The sequence below is a fragment of the Dendrobates tinctorius genome, unplaced genomic scaffold (assembly GCF_039654945.1).
Source record: "Dendrobates tinctorius isolate UK_male_01 unplaced genomic scaffold, ASM3965494v1 ptg000036l, whole genome shotgun sequence".
NCBI lineage: Eukaryota > Metazoa > Chordata > Amphibia > Anura > Dendrobatidae > Dendrobates > Dendrobates tinctorius.
The window spans coordinates 5,814,245-5,833,188 of NW_027361704.1; the positions used below are offsets into that span (position 1 = coordinate 5,814,245).

The window sequence follows — 18,944 nt, forward strand, 5'->3', positions numbered from 1 at the left end:
TGAGTAAACTTGTTTTGTTTAAACTGTATTTGGACTCTGCCTGTCATTACGTGGTGCTTAAAGGAAAGAAGCCCCAGCAGACAGAGGAGGACCCTGATGTGCAAGTAAGTGGACCACCAAGTGCACCACAGAAGGGACAGTGTGTTTATGTGAGGGCCAGGGTGCGACAGGGCAGCCATGACTACCCCCTGGCCTCCGTTTCACTTGGCGCAGTACGGCAGGATCCGGAAACCTTGCAATGTGAAAATGCTTTTATTTTGACAAGGATACATGCCCTGAATGTGGCAGATGCCCTGAAAGTGACAGATACCCTGAATGTGACAAAGATGGTGGAAACTGGTGCAGAGATTGAGGACAACTTCAACCCCACCCCTCGTGGGCGTCCTGACCTGAAAATGGCGCAAAATTCCATCTGGCAGAGACAATGGACCAGGCCTGAGATGCATCCTCTGTTGAACGGTGTCCGCCCATGGTGGGCGCGATGGAAGAGGAGGAAGCCTTGCCCCTTACAGCAGATCCCCGAAGAAAGGGCAGAGTCCAATGATGAACGGGTGGAGCAGCCAGAAGCAGCTCCACCCTGGAACAGGTAGGGCCCATAGGAAAACCCTGTGTGCAGCTGCCTGGCACCATTGCAAGATACGGCACCGGCACTGATTGCACACTCCTGCGTCTGTTGCTGCTGTGGCATCATAGAATGAAAGTGGTGGGAGGCAGAGGAAAAGGCCCGACCCGAAAGGCTGTGGGGAGCATCTGAGACAGGCGGATTCCCGATACCTGCTGGAGAGCAATGGTGGCAGCTGCCGAGACCGGAATGTCATGAACCAGAGGGGGTTGGTGAACCGGAAGGAGAGACAGCCCCGGAGGAACTTGTCTATGAGAAGCCGGAACCGGAAGAGCCGGTGTCAGAGGAGCCTGACCTTGAAAAGCTGGAGCCTAAACCGGAAGAGCCTGTGGTGGAGGAACCTGAGCTGGAGGGCACAGCAGCTGTGGCAGAAGAATCTGACAGTCACAGAGCAATGAGTGACCTTCGGTCCAAAACCCAGGAGCGCTGGCTCATCTGGCACTCCGTCCCTCGTCCCATCACTCCGATACCTAGAAGGAGATGGTCCCTTTCCATCCCTCTGGGCAAACAGCATTTATGAGTGGATTGAGATAAAGAAACATCGGGAGAAGGAGATATGGGCGGAGCTGCGCCAACCAGGAGGGGGCACAATGGACGGACAACAGACCAGCAGCTTGCTGATGAATACCAACCCATTGCATGGGTACGGCTTCATCCGCAAGGTGGACACTGACGATAAGATGTATGTCAGTCAGTTCTGTGAAATTTCAAGGGCCCCTGAGGGAAGGAGACTGGGTCACTTTCTTCAAAGAGGATGGCCCTCGGGGGTACTTTGCCATGGCAGTTGACTTACTCCAGGAGGATTATTTAGAGCTGTATGCGGGCCCAGAACAGGCACAGTCGGCCCCCTGTTCACTGGTTGCTTAATGATCAAGGCCTGCCCATCCCCTATCACTGAGGCTGGGGAACACGACACCTGCGGTGGTGTAGCTACAGTCACCCCTTGGAGCATGGGCACGAAGCCCGCTGTGGGACAGAGTAGTATGGAACCGCTGGGACAAGGACGAGTAAAGGCCCTTTAAGAAGTAAAGGTAGTGCTTGTTGCACTTAATTGGAAAAAACAGGACTGTTCCACATCCTTAGGAGCCCTGTAATACTGTGGTCGGGTGCAGTTGTTGCACCTAAATGGAAAACGAAACTGTTCGCATCCCTGTGGGCAGAGGAGCCCTGTAGCACCGGAGTCGGGTGCAGTGTAGCGGGTACAGGCAACGGTTGAACATTGAACCTTGTTTTTCTTCCAGTCCCCAAGTTTTGTTGCGCTTGTTCGCCTCCCCTGCTGGATTGCAGGATCTTAACCTTGAGGGGTGATGTGCCCTTAGACTGAAAACAGACTGTACGTGGCTGCTGCAAAGGACAGTGTTTTAGTTTGCTTAACCTGAACTTTATTCCTAGGTAAGAGCAGCACACGTGCTTTGAAGGGCCATACTCTGTGCAAAGAAGGGAGGGGGAAGAACTATGGACTGTGTTTGCTAGGACTGTGGTGAGTCCTAATGAGAACTGTCTATGGTTAAAGATAAGTTTTATGAAAAAAACATGGACTCTGTTAGAGCAAAGAGACTCTTATTTAGACTCGTGGTACTAGCTGGAGGACTGTAACCAAGCACCTGTTTAAAGCTGTTAAATAAAAAATGGACTCTTACATAGAGCCAAAGGACCTTCTCTGGATGTAAATAAGTTTCATACAAGATAAATGTGTGTTTTATATTAAATTGGTGTTCAGCCTGCACTGTATGGTCAGGGACAACCATATTTCAAGGAGGGAGGAGTGTAAGGGGCATGGGGCCAGTTCAGTGCCCTGCACTCCTTGCATACATCCCAGTAATGTTAAGGGTTAGGGATAGTATAGGATTTAGCCTACTGGGGGGGCACAATAGAATAAGATAGGAGTAGGTTAGTCCAATAGGATTTAGTTAGCTAGGAGGGGCCAACTTAGAGTAGTTTGGGGAGCTTCCTGGGTTCAAGCAGAAGGGGCTAGGAGCCAGGAGAGGACAGCTGAGTCCCATAACGTTCAAGTAGAAGAGCCCATGCTAGGGACGGCGGAACGCACTAAATATAAAATAATAGAAAGTGCGTTCGCCGCCCGGGGTCCACCGTGCAGTAGGTGTTAAACTGCTGCTATATAATGGCAGACGCACAATATGGCGGTATATCGCACACGGGTTGAACGTCACCCGGTGTGCACTGGGCATACTCTGTTATGTTCACAGAGGCGCCTAACGGCATAAACATAAATGCCGAGCCTGCTGACCTCACAGGTCTCAGCAGTGTGCACGCACGGTATATGGTCACAGGACTTGGGCCCAAGACACAGGGTCGGAGTCTGTCTAGACCTTCCGTGCGTGCGGCGTCACAAATGCGGACGCCCCAAGTGCTGCTGACTGCAGCGTGGTGACTGAACCAACCGCTGTACGACAATGCCCAAGAAGGGGTGCACTGCCGTACGCTAGCACTGTGTAGAGGTGCGGTGTGCACAGTGACCTATGGCTTGCCACTGACTGGCACTGACTGCTACTCAAGTTCCTATCCACATGCGTAATATCAAAGGGAGGGGAATCTTAATGAGTCAGTCACCAGAATCATACATCCATCACCATTCACACATCTAGCAAGTGAAGCCTATGCAAGCGCATGGCCGCTCGGCCATGCGGACCTTTTATAGCCGGGCGGGACCTTCCAGATCTCAGGAGAAGGACCTGAGCACGTGACTCCCGATCTCCAATGGGAGATCGTCTCGTGAGCATGCCCAGTAGCATGACGAGAAGACTTAGCCACTGGAGTGGCTTGCTGCAGGGCAGCCTGCGCTGCTATTGCTGACCCAGAGGTGGCAGCAACAACCAGTCCTACAGAGCGGTATCAAAGGTGACGGTACGACCCTGCAACATTCCTGGAGAAGTCAGGGACAGTACAGGGAACGGAATGGTGATATTTTGTGAAGAACCTTGTGCTGTTTTTGTGACTAAACTGGACGAGCTGAGTATACTTGTTTTGTTGAAACTGGATTTGGCCTCTGCCTGTCATTACGTGGTGCTTAAAGGAAAGAAGCCCCAGCAGACCAAGGTGGACCCTGATGTGCAATTAAGTGGACCACCAAGTGCACTACAGAAAGGACAGTGTGTTTTTGTGACGGAGGGCCAGGGTGGGACAGGGCAGCCATCATCAGCCACGACTATCCCCTTCATTTCACTTGGCGTAGTACGGCAGGATCAGAATAACTTGCAATGTAAAGAAATGCCTTTAATGTGACAAGAAAACATGCCCTGAATGTGACAAATGCCCTGAATGTGACAGATACCTTGAATGTGACAAAGATGGTGGAAAATGGCGGAGGGTGGAGTCCGATGCTGAACGGGTGTGGAGCAGCCATAAGAAAACCCTGTGTGCAGCTGCGTGGCACAATTGCAAGATAAAATGTCGACATTGTGGTGTTCCTGATGAAGAAGTCTCGTACTTTGAAACACGTTGAATAAATCCACAATCCACAATTGAATGGCTACATGTTTTGAACCTTGAAACAGATTAAATCCACAATCACACCATTTTTTTATCTTCAGTTGGTCATCAGCGGACCGGTGGATCTGTTGCAGCGGATATCTCAACAAGCCTGTTTTGTGACTCAATCTGGGGAGTACAATACTATCATTTCAATCATTTGTTTCTCGGATAAGACCCTATTGCGCTATTTTCACAAGCAGCATACATTGGATACCTACAGGATTCAAAGCTTTGTTTGCAAACTTAAAATCTATGAGGAAATAGGGGAGATATGAGAGGTAAATGGTAAAATGTGCATGCTATTGTATGGTCCAACCATAATATACTAAATAGGGTATTCACATAGCATATTCACTTCCTCCAAAAATGCATTAAAAAGTGACCAAAACATTGAATATGCCCCAGAATGGTATGAATAAAAATGTCAGGTCACCATGCAAAAGAAGAAAAAAAAGCTGTCACACAGCTACATTGATGGAAAAATTTTAAAAAATGTTAAAAACTATTGATAGGCGAACCCGAACGGAAACGTTTGGGATCCGCATCGGACACCTACTATCTGTGCAAGTACCCCAAACACGAACTTCTCCAGGAAGTCCGTGAAACTGTTCGGGTTCAGCAGCCTGAACAAAGCTTGTTGAGAGACTGCTGGGCAGCCAATCAACAAGCTTTTCCGGTATAAGCACTGCCGGTCCCATCAAAGCCATGCCAATCATTGGCATGTCTGTTATTGGTCTGCATAGTATGCTAAAAAAAGAAAGAAAAAAACACATGGAGGCCTCACTATTTTTGATAACAAGTGCAGGTAAAGCAAACAGCTTAATAGTTCACTCACGGTCAGAGGCAGGTACGGTAAATAAATTCTCATGCTCCTCTCTGCCGCTGACCGCACGTAACACTATAGAGCCTTGCTCTGAGAACGAGGTTCAATATGGTTATTTATGGTCAGCCACAGGCAGGAGCATTTATTATTATTATTATTTATTATTATAGCGCCATTTATTTCATGGCGCTTTACATGTGAGGAGGGGCATACATAATACATACAAGTACAGTAATCTTAAACAATACAAGTCATGACTGGTACAGGATCAGAGAGGACCCTGCCCGTGAGGGCTCACAATCTACAAGGGATGGGTGAGGATACAGTAGGCAAGAGTAGAGCTGGTCGTGCAGCGGGTTGGTGGATTGGTGGTTACTGCAGGTTGTAGGCTTGTCGGAAGAGGTAGGTCTTCAGGTTCTTTTGAAGGTTTCCATGGTAGGCGAGAGTCTGATATGTTGTGGTAGAGAGTTCCAGAGTATGGGGGATGCGCGGGAGAAGTCTTGTATGCGCTTGTGGAAAGAGGAGATAAGAGGGGAGTACAGAAGGAGATCTTGTGAGGATTGGAGGTTTTGTGTGGGTAAGGACCGGGAGAAGAGGTCACAGATATATGGAGGACTCAGGTTGTGGATGGCTTTTTATGTCATGGTTAGGGTTTTGAACTGGAGTCTTTGGGTAATGGGGAGCCAGTGCAGGCATTGACAGAGGGGAGAGGCTGGGGAATAGCGGGGGGACAGGTGGATTAGTCAAGCAGCAGAGTTTAGAATAGATTGGGGGGGTGCGAGAGTGTTAGAGGGGAGGCCACAGAGCAGGAGGTTGCAGTAGTCAAGGCGGGAGATGTTGAGGGCATGGACTAGGGTTTTTGCAGATTCTTGGTTGAGGAATGTACGGATCCGTGAAGTATTTTTGAGTTGAAGTCGGCAGCAAGTGTAAAAGGGCTTGGATATGTGGTTTGAAAGAGAGATCAGTGTCAAGGATATCCCCGAGGCAGCGAGCTTGTGGGACTGGAGAGAGTGGGCAGCCATTTACTTTAATTGGTAGGTCCGTTGGGGGGGTCAAGTGAGATGGGGGAAAGATGATGAATTCTGTTTTGTCCATATTAAGTTTTAGAAACCTAGCGGAGAAGAAGGATGAAATAGCAGACAGACATTGAGGCACTCTGTTTAGTAGGGAGGTGATATCTGGTCCAGAGATGTAGACCTGTGTGTCATCAGCATAGAGGTGATACGGAAAGCCATGAGATTCTATGAGCTGTCCGAGGCCAAAGGTGTAAATGGAGAAGAGGAGGGGCCCTAGGACTGAACCTTGCGGGACTCCGACGGATAGGGGACGTGGTGAGGAGGTGGTGTGCGAGTGGGAGACGCTGAATGTCTGGTCTGTTAGGTATGATGCAATCCAAGATAGGGCCAAGTCTGTGATACCAAGAGATGAGAGGGTCTGTAGTAATAGGGAATGGTCCACTGTGTCAAAGGCAGAGGACAGGTCCAGGAGGAGGAGGACAGATCCAGGAGGAGGATGAGAGTTACCATGCCTGCTACTGAATGGGAGTGAACTATTAAGTCTCATCCTGAGAATTTTCTCACAACAAGACTCCATAGGTTTCGATGTGCATCGTGGGACATTTCACTATTGGATTACCGTCAGAAGTTCCTGGATTTACTTTTAATTAATAAATGGGTAAACGGGGGAATTTTTATTCAAATAAAGTATTTTTCTCCTGTGTGTCTGTGTTTTTTTTTAACAACTCACCGAGTTAGTAATGGGGGTGTCTGACAGATTATACAAATGACACCTAACCCAAAATATTACCCTGCTTCTCAACGTCCCAGGGCAAGTGGCAATTTTTGATGAGCCAGTTCTGATGCTTAGGCTTGGCTCTTCCTGATTGCCCTGATATGATGGCAATCGAGGTAATTGTTTTTTGGGTTAGTAACGGTCAGTCAGACAGATACCCCCATTACTAACCCAGTAGTAATAATAAATAAACCACATTTTTTTAATTTGAAAAAAGACTCCCTTACAGCCATTCATTAATGAAATAGTTCCATTAAATAATCCCTGTTGCACGTTGATCTTCTTTGTCTCCAGCGCCTCTAGATAGCAGTAAAGCTACCGCTATGCATAGGTGTCGGCTGGTGGATACTCTCATATGCTCTCCCTGCTATCAGCGAGCGCAGGCAACACTGAAGACAGTAGTAGTCATCAGCCAAAGCCTCACCCACGGTAACATTTTCAATGTCAGTCACAGCCGCTGGCTCACACATGCTGTAATCTGTGTGACAGCATGGAAACTGAGATACACAGTGGCTATGAACTTTACCTTACTGAAGTCACTGCCGATTAGAACCGGTGTTTCCCACGCTGTCACACAGAAGACAGCGTGGGAACCGCCAGATGTTCGAGCTCCCCATCTGCCTGAATGGGAATTGGGTTCGGGATCAATTTGGATACTATTCTGGTACGCAAATTGAACTTTTTTATAAAGTTTGTCCAAACCCGACAGACGCGACCACCCATCCCTATTAAAAACCACTAAAATTGAAACAATTGTATAAGTCTGGTATCTCTGTAATCATACAGACATGAATGAAGAAACATGTTCTGAGATTTACTGTACAAGTAACAGTATAAAAACAAGACCCAAAAACAATATTGGAATAGCATTTTTTCACTCTTTCACCCCACTTGAAATTCTTTTCTTTTTCCCATTTTCAGTAGATTATATTGTAGAATTAAAAAAAAGTCATACAAATATTCAAATTATTTTGCAGAACACAAAACCTTATACAGCGAGTTCAATCAAAATATAAAAAAGTATATATTTTGTAAAAAGAAAAATGAAAGCAAAAACAAAAAACTGTCCCACTAATTTGGCCAATTTCCACTTAAATATGTTACATAAGTGGCTTCTTCCGCACTGCGTCCGCACAACTGCTGCACTCCCTAACCCTATCTTTAGGATCCTATATGTATGGGAAGTTACAATTTATGGGCCACTGGATCTTTGAGACATCACAGACAACACACAGACCCCTAGACTTGATTTGGTAATTTTTATCACATGATCCACAAAAAAATATAAACAGCTCCATAGATTATAATGGGTTCATGTTTTATCCTTGAAAAACATAGATAAAACACGTCTGTGAAAAACAATAAACAATTCCTAAATGAGGCATAAGACTTAAATATCATTGATAGATACGCCTTAATGTCTGTGACGAAAAAGCAATTTTTTCCAGTGTTGCGCACAATTTAAATTCTTCATGGTAAAATTTAAATTTTCTTTATTATACTACAAGGGTAATATATAATATGTTAGGCACCAATTTTTGGTGCATTTTGTGTCATTTTTACATTCACTTATAAAAGAAGTGCATCATTTTAATGCATTTTGTGCCAATAACGTCATTTTTATTTTAGGCTCATCAAACGAGGTGGATCCCTGGTATTTTCCTTGCTTTATCCATGTTTTGCTTTTATTTTTTATTGCATGTTGTGTCATTTTTAAATTAAGTTTAAATTAATGCACCATTTTTAATGCCTTTTGTGCCAAGAACGTCATTTTTATTTTAGCCTTGTCAAAAGAGGCCTATCCCTGGAATTTTTTTAGTTTTAACGGTGTTTGACAGGCAACACTTTAAATTGTCACTAGAAATAGAATTCCTACTCTAACTGTGGTTAGCGTAAAATGGAGTAGCATTTCTAGACAGAAAAGTATTAGCTTAATATCTGCCAAATTGATCAAACATTGTCCGATACGTTAATGTAAATAACAGCAATGCAGCCTGAAGTTTGGTAGAAAATATAAATGAAAATGAATGAATGAAATGACTCAGGACTTTAGGATAGTGTGCTAAATAATATATTGTCTATAGCTCTATATGTACAATATTGAAATTTTTTTTTTATTCGTCACAGGATGGTACATTCCTAGTGAGAAATTGCTCTCAATCAACCTTGTCCCAACCGTATGTTCTCATGGTGTTGTATAAAAATAAAGTCTATAATGTACGGATTCGCTATGACAAGAATAATCAAGTGTACCTATTAGGATCTGGCGGGCATGAGGTATAGTGTACTTACTATATTCATTTTATATGAAGCAGAATTGCCAAATTAAAGAAAATAATAACTTTGCATGATATGAAAAAAATTACTACTGGTAAAATATTTAAATTAATATATATAAATTATTTTAGGTTCAAAAGGCTATTCTAGGAGAGAGATATATGTATTGGTTAACTAGAAAAAAATATATTTTTCTTAACATTTTGGAGCACACAGGGCCTTTCATCAGACAAATTTACAAGTGAATGTCTGACTGAAGAGCAAAGGATTTAAAAGATGTTACAACTCGTATATGTACATGGGAAAATATATCATTAAAGAGAACTTAACACCTGATCCATACTGTGCAATCTGTGGGCAGCATATTTCAGGTACGGGCGCATGATATGAGCCATGTATGTTTGTCTCTGAAACGTTGCTGTGTTTCAGAAAAACATATACCGGTACTTTTAATAGCATCAAGGGACCCAACAACGCTGCACGTAGGCAGAGACCTGACAGTCCAGGGTAGCGGGTGGGGAAAAGCCTCCGAGGATTGAGCAACATGGCAGACTAGTCTCCAGTGCTGTTTGGTCCCTATAAAAAGTTTGTTTTTCTCTGAAATATTGCAACATTTCAGAGTAAAACATACGTGGCTAAAGGTACTGTCACACTAAGCGATATCGCTAGCAATATCGCTATAACTTGTGACGTTATAGCGATATTGCTAGCGATATCGCTGTGTCTGATACTTACCTACGACCCGCTCCCCCGCTGGCTATCGCTGATCGCGCGAGAACGTCCTGGACCGTTTCTCGTCGTCAGCTTCCTGCTGGGCTTCCTGTGGAGAGACGAGCGACGAGCGTGGAGCCGGGCGGGAGGATGCAGGATCGCCTAGTGTGACAGGTAAGTAGCGACCCCCGTCCCCAGCAATGTCGCTGGTGAGATCTGCCTGTGTGGCAGCTCACTAGCGACCACTTAGCGATGCACCAGCGATCCTGATCGCGTCATATCGCTGGTCGGGATCGCTGGTGCATCGCTAAGTGTAACAGTACCTTAAGGTCATACAGCCAGTGCCTGAAACATGCTGCCCACAGACTGAACAGTATGCATTAGATGGCAGGTTTGTCAGGAGGACAAACACATGTCTGACAATCCTGCCAGCATTGACTTTAGTCTAATATATATGGAGACCTTTAGTATTTCAGGGATGTACAACTATTAGGCAACTGAGTATTTTAACAATACCATCATTTTTATGCATATATTCCAACTCCAAGCTGTATAAACCTGAAAGCTTATTGGATGAAGCAGATCAGGTGATGTGTATTTGTGTAATGAAGGAGGGTGCAGCCTAAATATATCAACACCCGTTATCAAGATATGCAGAATTATTAAGCAGCATATATTTCTCAGGCAAAATGGGTCAAAAAAGAGATTTAACTGACTCAGAAAAGTAAAAAACCATTATAGAGGGAGGCAGCATTCTTTACATTGCTAAGATAATGGGGTGTGATCACAGAACCATGGATAGTCTTGTTGCAAATAGTCAACAAAGTTGCAAAAAATGTTTTGAGAAAATAGGCGCACATTATCTGCCAAAGATTTGAGAAGAATAAAACGTGAAGAAACTACGAACCTATTATCCAATGTTATCATACTCCAGACCTGCAACCTCCTTGCAGAGCCCAAAAGCATAAGGTGTTCAGTGATAAGACACATGACCAAGGTAAGCTGAGCTGAAACCTGACCACCACTGAACAAGACACAGAAGTTGATCAATAAATATCTTAAGATAGATTTTTCAAAGATTTTATGGACTGATAAGATGAGACTGACTCTTGACAAACTAAATCAATGGGCCTATGGATACATCAGTAATGTGCATAGACTTTCACATCAACTTGCAGAGATGGGGTACTGCTAAAGGCTGCTATTTTTTGGGGTTAGAGATGGACTTAAATTCAACTCCCAAACCTACTGTCAGATTTTCTAAGACACTTTCTTCAGGCAGTAATAAAGGAATCTTTCAAGAAATCATGCGAACAGAAGTCTCCACAGCTTGGCTAGCCAGTAAAGATCTTAAAAATTAAAGAATAATAACATGACCCCTTCCTTACCTGACCTAAACTCTATTGAGAACTTGTGAGCCTTTATTAAATGGGATATTATGGTGAAAGAAAACAGTCACCTCTCTGAACAGTTTTGCAGCTATGGTTGGCGCTGCTCAAAAAGTTGATTGTCAAATGATTAATCATCCAAGTGCAGTACAACATCCGACGATGAAAATGAAATCATTTTATATTGTTTTAGATGGGCAAGCAACATTAGGAAATTGAATATAGACAATAATGACGGATTGCATGAAATACAAAACATCATTGCCCACCTTTCCATCTCTTCTTAGATCGTGCCATGTTTTCAGCACTTTTCATTATGTGCTATTTGGGTTTTTCACACTAATGCATTGTTATTTTTTTATTTTATTTTTTTTATTTGGATGGTTGTTCTATCAGTAGTATGGGCAAATTTATTTTTGCATGTTATGGTGTATAGCTCCCTTTCCGGGCTCATTAACGCCTACAGTCGTTCCATGCGGCATGTTGGTCTATTTTTCTATGGGGGACTGATAGAAAAGTCGTTCCTTTTATATTACATTGGTGGTGTGCATCCCTTCTAGTGGTCTTGCTTTCCTTTTTTCTTTGGTTCATTACATTTTGATCACTGGCTTGCACCTCCGCATTTTATTTATTCAGGTATTAGCTGTGCACCAACATACATTATATACTGAGAAAACAAAAACAAAACACAAATATCCTAAAATTAAAAATTAAAAAATAAACTACAAATAATGCATAAAGATAATAATAATAATAATAATAATAATAATAATAATAATAATAATATTTAGTAAACAACATTTTGATCAAAATAGTGTACAAGCCATCCTGCCACGTCAAGGCAACCCTTGTGGGACAGTCCTAACTCTAGTATTTAAAACCTTTCCACTTGCCAAGTGACGTGAATGTGAACAAGGATCGAGGGACTGAACCACTAGTAAAAGCTTAGGCCAGACAGGATGGTTTTCCCAGCTCAGAAAGAGGGCGGTCACACCCACATATGCACAGAATGCACAATGAAATGAATAAAAAACTGGTGTCTGAACTGAGAAAGTAAGTTAATGAGTATGCATAATGTAAGTGCATATTAACACATGACCATTACACAGAAAAAACAAAACACAAATATCCTAAAATAAAAAATTAAAAAATAAACTACAAATAATGCATAAAGGTAATAATAATAATAATAAGGGTATTTAGTAAACATAATTTTGAACAAAATAGTGTACAAACCATCCCGCCACGTCAAGGCAACCCTTGTGGGACAGTCCTAACTCTAGTATTTAAAACCTTTCCACTTGCCAAGTGACGTGAATGTGAACAAGGATCGAGGGACTGAACCACTAGTAAAAGCATAGACCAGACAGGATGCATTTCCCAGCTCAGAAAGAGGGCGGTCACACCCATATATGCACAGAATGCACAATGAAATGAATAAAAAAAATTTTTTGATCAAAATTATGTTTACTAAATAGCATTATTATTATTATTATTACCTTTATGCACTATTTGTAGTTTATTTTTTAATTTTTTATTTTAGGATCTTTGTGTTTTGTTTTTGTTTTCTCTGTGTAATGGTCATGTGTTAATATGCACTTACATTGTGCATACACATTAACTTACTTTCTCAGTTCAGACTCCAGTTTTTTATACATTATATACTGGTATACATCATGTCCCCAACCAGATCCTGGTATACATGACCCCATCCACATCCTGGTATACACACGTCCTCAAAATTGTTGGTACCCCTCGTTTAATGATAGAAAAACCCACAATGGTCACAGAAATAACTTGAATCAGACAAAAGTAATAATAAATAAAAAATCAATGAAAATTAAAGTCATACATTACTTTTCAACCATGCTTCCACAGAATTTAAAAAAAATAAAAAATCATGAAATAGGCCTGGACAGAAATGATGGTACCCCTGAAAATAATGTGACAAAAGGAACATGTTAAATCAAAGTGTGTCCACTAATGAGCATCTACAATCTTGGAATCAGTGAGTGGGTCTGTATATAGAGCTACAGATACTCACTGTGCTGTTTGGTGACATGATGTGTATCACACTCAACATTGACTAGAGGAAGTGAAAAAAAGAGTTGTCTCAGATGATTACAAAGAAAATTATGGAAAATATGTTAAAAGTAAAAGTTATAAGACCATCTCCAAGCAGCTTGATGTTCCTATGACTACAGTTGTACATATTGTACATATTATTCAGAAATTTAAGCTCCATGAGACTGTAGCCAACCTCCCTGGACATGGCCACAGGAGGAAAATTGATGACAAATCAAATAGATGGATAATGCGAATGGTAACAAAAGAGCCCAGAAAAACATCTTAACTGATTAAAGCTGATCTTCAAGCTCAAGGAACATCAGTGTCAGGTTGCACCATCCGTCATTGTATGAGCCAAAGTGGACTTCATGGGAGACGCCATTGTTGAAGAAGAAAAAAAAAAAAAAAAAAAACAGATTGAAATTTGCCAAGCTACATGTTGACAAGCCACAAAGCTTCTGGGAGAATGTCCTATGGACAGATGAGACAAAAATGGAACTTTTTGGCAAGGCACATCAGCTCTATGTTCAAATAGGGAAAAATAAAGCATATCAAGAAAAGAACACTGTCCCTATTGTGAAACATGGACGAGGCTTTGTTATGTTCTGGGGGTGCTTTGCTGCATCACACAGGGTGTCTAGAATCTGTGCAGGGTAGAATGAAATTGAAATTGCAAGACTATCAATGAATTCTAGAAAGAAATGTGCTGCCCAGTGTCAGAAAGCTTGGTCTCAGTCGGAGGTCATGGGTCTTGCAACAGGATAATGACCCAAATCACACAGCTAAAAACACCTAAGAGTGGCTAAGAGGAAAACATTGGACTATTCTGAAGTTGCCTTCTATGAGCCCTGACCTAAATCCTATTGAGCATCTTTGGAAAGGGCTGAAACATGCCGTCTGGAAGAGGCAACCTTCAAACACGGACAACTGGAGCAGTTTGCTCTTGAGGACAGTGCCAAAATACCTGTCCAGAAGTGCATAAGTCTCATTGACAGTTACAGGAATTGTTTTGATTGCCTCAAAAGATTGTGCAACAAAATATTAAGTTAAGGGTACCATTAATTCTGTCCAAGGCTATTTCATGAGTTTTATTTTTTTTTTTAATTTTGTGAAAGCATTGTTGAAAAGCAATATCTGACTTTCATTTGTTCATTTTCATAATTTTTTTTATTTATTATTACTTTTGTCATATTCAAGTTATTTCTGTCACCATTGTGGGTTTTTCTGTCATTAAACGAGGGGTACCAACAATTTTGACCACGTGTGTACATCATGTCCCCCATTCTAATCCTGGTATACACGACCTCCATCCCCATCCTGGTATACATGGTCCCCCATCCTTGTATACATGGCCCCCTTCCCATCCTGGTATACATGGTCCCATCTCCATCCTGGTATACATGCCCCCATCCCCATCCTTGTATACATGGCCCCTCATCCTGGTATACATGGCCCATATCCCCATCCTAGTATACATGGCCCCATCCTGGTATACATGGCCCCCATCCCCATCCTGGCACACATGGTCCCCATCCCCATCCTGGTATACAAGGCCCCATCACTATCCTAGTATACATAGCCCCATCTCCATCCTGGTATACAAAATGGCTCCCATCTCCATCCAGGTATACATGCTCCCCATGCTGCTATACATGGCCCCCTATCCTGTATACATGACCCATATACCCATCCTGGCATGCATGGCCCCCAGCCCCATCTTGGAATACACAGCCTCCATCCCAATCCTGGCATACATGGCCCCATCACCATCCTGGTTTGCATGGTCCCCGTCCCCATCCTGGTTTGCATGGTCCCCATCTTAGTATACATGGCTCCATCCTGGTACACAAGGCCCTCATTCCCATCCTGGTATACAGTGAAGGAAATAATTATTTGATACCTTGCTGATTTTGTAAGTTTGCCCACTGACAAAGACATGAACAGTCTATAATTTTAAGGGTAGGTTAATTTTAACATTGAGAGATAGAATATCAAAAATAAATTCCAGAAAATCACACTGTATAAATTATTCCAATTTATTTGCATTTTGCAGTGAGAAATAAGTATTTGATCCCCTACCAACCATTAAGAGTTCTGGTTCCTACAGACCAGTTAGACGCTCCTAATCAACTAGTTACGTGCATTAAAGACAGCTGTCTTACATAGTCACCTTTATGAAAGACTCCCGCCCACAGACTCAATTAATCAGTCTAACTTCTACAACATGGCAAGACCCAAAAGCTTTCTAAGGAATTCAGGGACAAGATCATTGACCTGCACAAAGCTGGAATGGGCTACAAAACCATATTTAAGGCGCTTGGTGAGAAGGAGACAACTGTTTGTGCAATAGTAAGAAAATGGAAGAAATACAAAATCACTGTCAATCGACATCGATGTGTAGCACCATGCAAAATCTCATCTCATGGGGTATCCTTGATCATGAGGAAGGCGAGAGATCAGCCTAAAACTACACGGGGGAACTTGTTAATGATCTCAAGGCAGCTGGGACCACAGTCACCAAGAAAACCATTGCTAACACATTATGCTATCAAAATTTAAAGTCCTGCAGTGCACACAAGGTCCACTGGTCCAAAGCAGGGGCTCAAGAAGACGCAAGTGCAGGCCCGTCTTAAGTTTGTCAATGAACACCTGGATGAATCTGTGAGTGATTGGGAGAAGGTGATGTGGTCAGATGAGAGAAAAATTTAGCTCTTTGGCATTAACCCAACTCGCCTTGTTTGGAGGAAGAGAAATGCTTCCTATGACCCAAAGAATACCGTCCCCACTGTGAAGCATGGAGGTGGAAACATTATGTTTTGGGGGTGTTTCTCTGCTAAGGGCACAGGACTACTTCAATGCATCAATGGGAGAATGGATTGAGCCATATACCGTAAATTCTTGAGTGACAACCTCCTTCCATCCGCCAGAACATTAAAAATGGATCGTGGCTGGGTCTTCCAGCAATACAATGACCAAAAACATACAGCAATGGCAACAAAGGAGTGGCTTAAAAAGAAGCACATTAAGGTCATGGTGTGGCCCAGCCATTCTCCAGACCTTAATCCCATAGAAAACTTTAGGAGGGAATTGAAGCTCCGAGTTGCCAACCAGCAGCCTCAAAATCTTAATGATTTAGAGATTATCTGCAAAGAGGAGTGGATCAAAATTCCTCATAACATGTGTGCAAACCTCATCATCAACTAAAAACATCTGACTGCTATGCTTGCCAACAAGGGTTTTGCCACCAAGTATTAAGTCATGTTTGTCAGAGGAATCAAATACTTATTTCTTACTGCAAATGTATATAATTTGTGCAATGTGATTTTCTGGATTTTACTTTTGATATTCTCTCAATGTTAAAATTAACCTACCCTTACAATTATAGACTGTCTTTGTTAGTGGGCAAACTTACAAAATCAGCAAGGAATCAAATAAATATTTCCATCACTGTACATGGCCCCCATCCTGGAATACATGGCCCCATCCCCATTCTGGTATTCATGGCCCCCATTCCCATCCTGGTATACATGGACCCATCCCCACTCTGGTATACATCTTGGCCCCCCATCCCTATCCTAGCATACATTATGGCCCCCCATCCTGTACAACATGGCCTCCATCCCGGTATACATAGCCTCCATCTACATCCTGGTATACATGGCCCCCCCCATCCTGGTTTACATGGCCCCTATCCAAATTCACCATGGCCCCCCATCCTGTATACGTGACCCACATCCCCATCCTGGCATACATGGCCCCCATCCTGGTTTACATGGCCTCCATCCCAATCCTGGCATACATGGCCCCCATCCTGTTATATATTGCCATCATGGTGCACACAAAAAAATAAGCGATTCTACTCACCTTCCTTCATCTACTTTGTAGCGCTACATCCTGTTCTGATGCATGCAGCTGATTTCAGACATCACTGCCATACGCCCTCACATGCCGAGGTCAGCTGCTGGAATATTCACTGCTCCACTATAGGAGTGGAGAGCAGTGAATGTTCATTTTGTATAATAGCCACACTGTTAGCCACAGCCGTCGGCTCCTGCTGTGGCTTGGTGATCATGTGTGCCTGCTATTAAAGAGAATGAATATTCACTGCTCTACGCTCCCATTTTCCTTCTCACCTCTATACATTGAAGCCGGGGACTAGAGTTGGGCGGGACTATGGACATGGGGAGCAGTGATTATTCATTCTCTTTAATAGTGGGCACATGTGATGCAGGAGCTGGCAGCTGCGGCTAATAGTGTCCCTGCCAGTTTCAATACACAGAAATGGGAGGAACGAGGGGCATGGGGAGCAATGAATATTACGGTAATCTTCTTTAACAGTGGTTAGCTGCAGCTGTCGGCTCCTGCCTCCTGTGAACCGCTACTCCACCGCTGCCATTCCTTCTCTCCCACCCATCCACAGCCACTGCCAGACTTTAAGTTATAGGTATATTTGGACCATGAGACGCACCCCCTCACTTTCCTTCAAACTTTTGTAGGAAAAAATTACATCTTACAGTTTGAAAAATACGTCATTTTTAATCAGTTTGGTGCTTATTTACAGGCATATTTACTCAGGCCAGCAAGCATTCATGAGGACAGAAGGAATGCTAAATCAATCATTCTGTCCCCATATACAGGTCATGTACATCACACTTTTACAAGATGCTATGTGATGCTAATAGCAATGATTTTTATACATACATCAAAATCAAATCACCTGACAAATTATCTTTTTTTGTTCATATGTTTGGTGAGTCCTAGCATGTTTATGTAGGCAGATAATAGGGAATGAGAATTCCTACAAATGTGTAGACCGTGTACCGGGATGGTCTCCCCAGGATACAGCGGGCTTTGTACAAAGGACACAACCAGACAATTCGTGAAGGAATTATTCTGTACTGTAGACAGAGACTGAGTTCCTCTAACAACAACACAAAGGCAAACTCTGTAAACTTTAACACACCTAGTCAGAGTCGACTAGAACTCCTGTGCTGCACAACCTATATGCCTGGAATGTTCTACCAAATACACTTCAATTCGCCTTACCTGTTCCTCCTCCTAAACCGAACACCGAAGAGTTAACCAAGGAAAACAATGAAATTAGATGAGCACATAAAGAGCCAACCCAGCAGTAGTGCAGCATAATGGTTCACAAACTTAAATGATTTTCTAAACCAGACTTTTCTTCCATCCACAGGGAGGGTTTTCTCCAGAGTATGAATATATGAGTCTAAAGCCCCCCCTGTTACACACTGCGATATCGCTAGCAATATCGCTGCAAAGTCACCGATTTTGTGACGGTGCAGCAATATTGCTAGCGATATCGCTGCATGTGATACTTACCTCCGACCGGCTCCCCCGCTGGTTATCGCTGATCGCGCGAGAAGCTCCTGGACCATTCCTCGTCGGCCACTTCCTGCTGGGCTTCCTGTGGCGCCAACGAGCGACGCGTGGAGCGGGGCGGGAGGACGCAGGATCGCCGCGTCTGACAGGTAAGTAGCGATCCCCGACCCCAGCGATGTCGCTGGTGAGATCTGCCTGTGTGGCAGCTCGCTAGCGACCACCTAGCGATGCACCAGCGATCCTGACCGCGTCATATCGCTAGTCAGGATCGCTGGTGCATCGCTAGGTGTAACGGTAGCCTAACACTGTGAGCAATCAGCTCCAGTTTATACAGTACTGCTAGCAAATAATCTCTTTGCCTGATAATCTATGTTTGTTGTCACACTCGCTCTCTAGGTCTGTGTGTATGCTCCCACCATGTTGACAGTGG

The 18,944-nt window shown here is 43.3% G+C and overlaps 1 protein-coding gene across 1 annotated transcript in view; it reads left to right on the forward strand.

Annotated features, from left to right (window-relative positions):
- Positions 1-18,944, forward strand: part of LCP2 (lymphocyte cytosolic protein 2) — a 1,189,974-nt gene that overhangs the window by 1,116,991 nt on the left and 54,039 nt on the right. Inside the window, exon 20 of the mRNA XM_073573677.1 lies at positions 8,856-9,005. Within this exon, the coding sequence (XP_073429778.1) occupies positions 8,856-9,005 (150 nt within the window). The remainder of the gene's footprint in view (positions 1-8,855; positions 9,006-18,944) is intronic.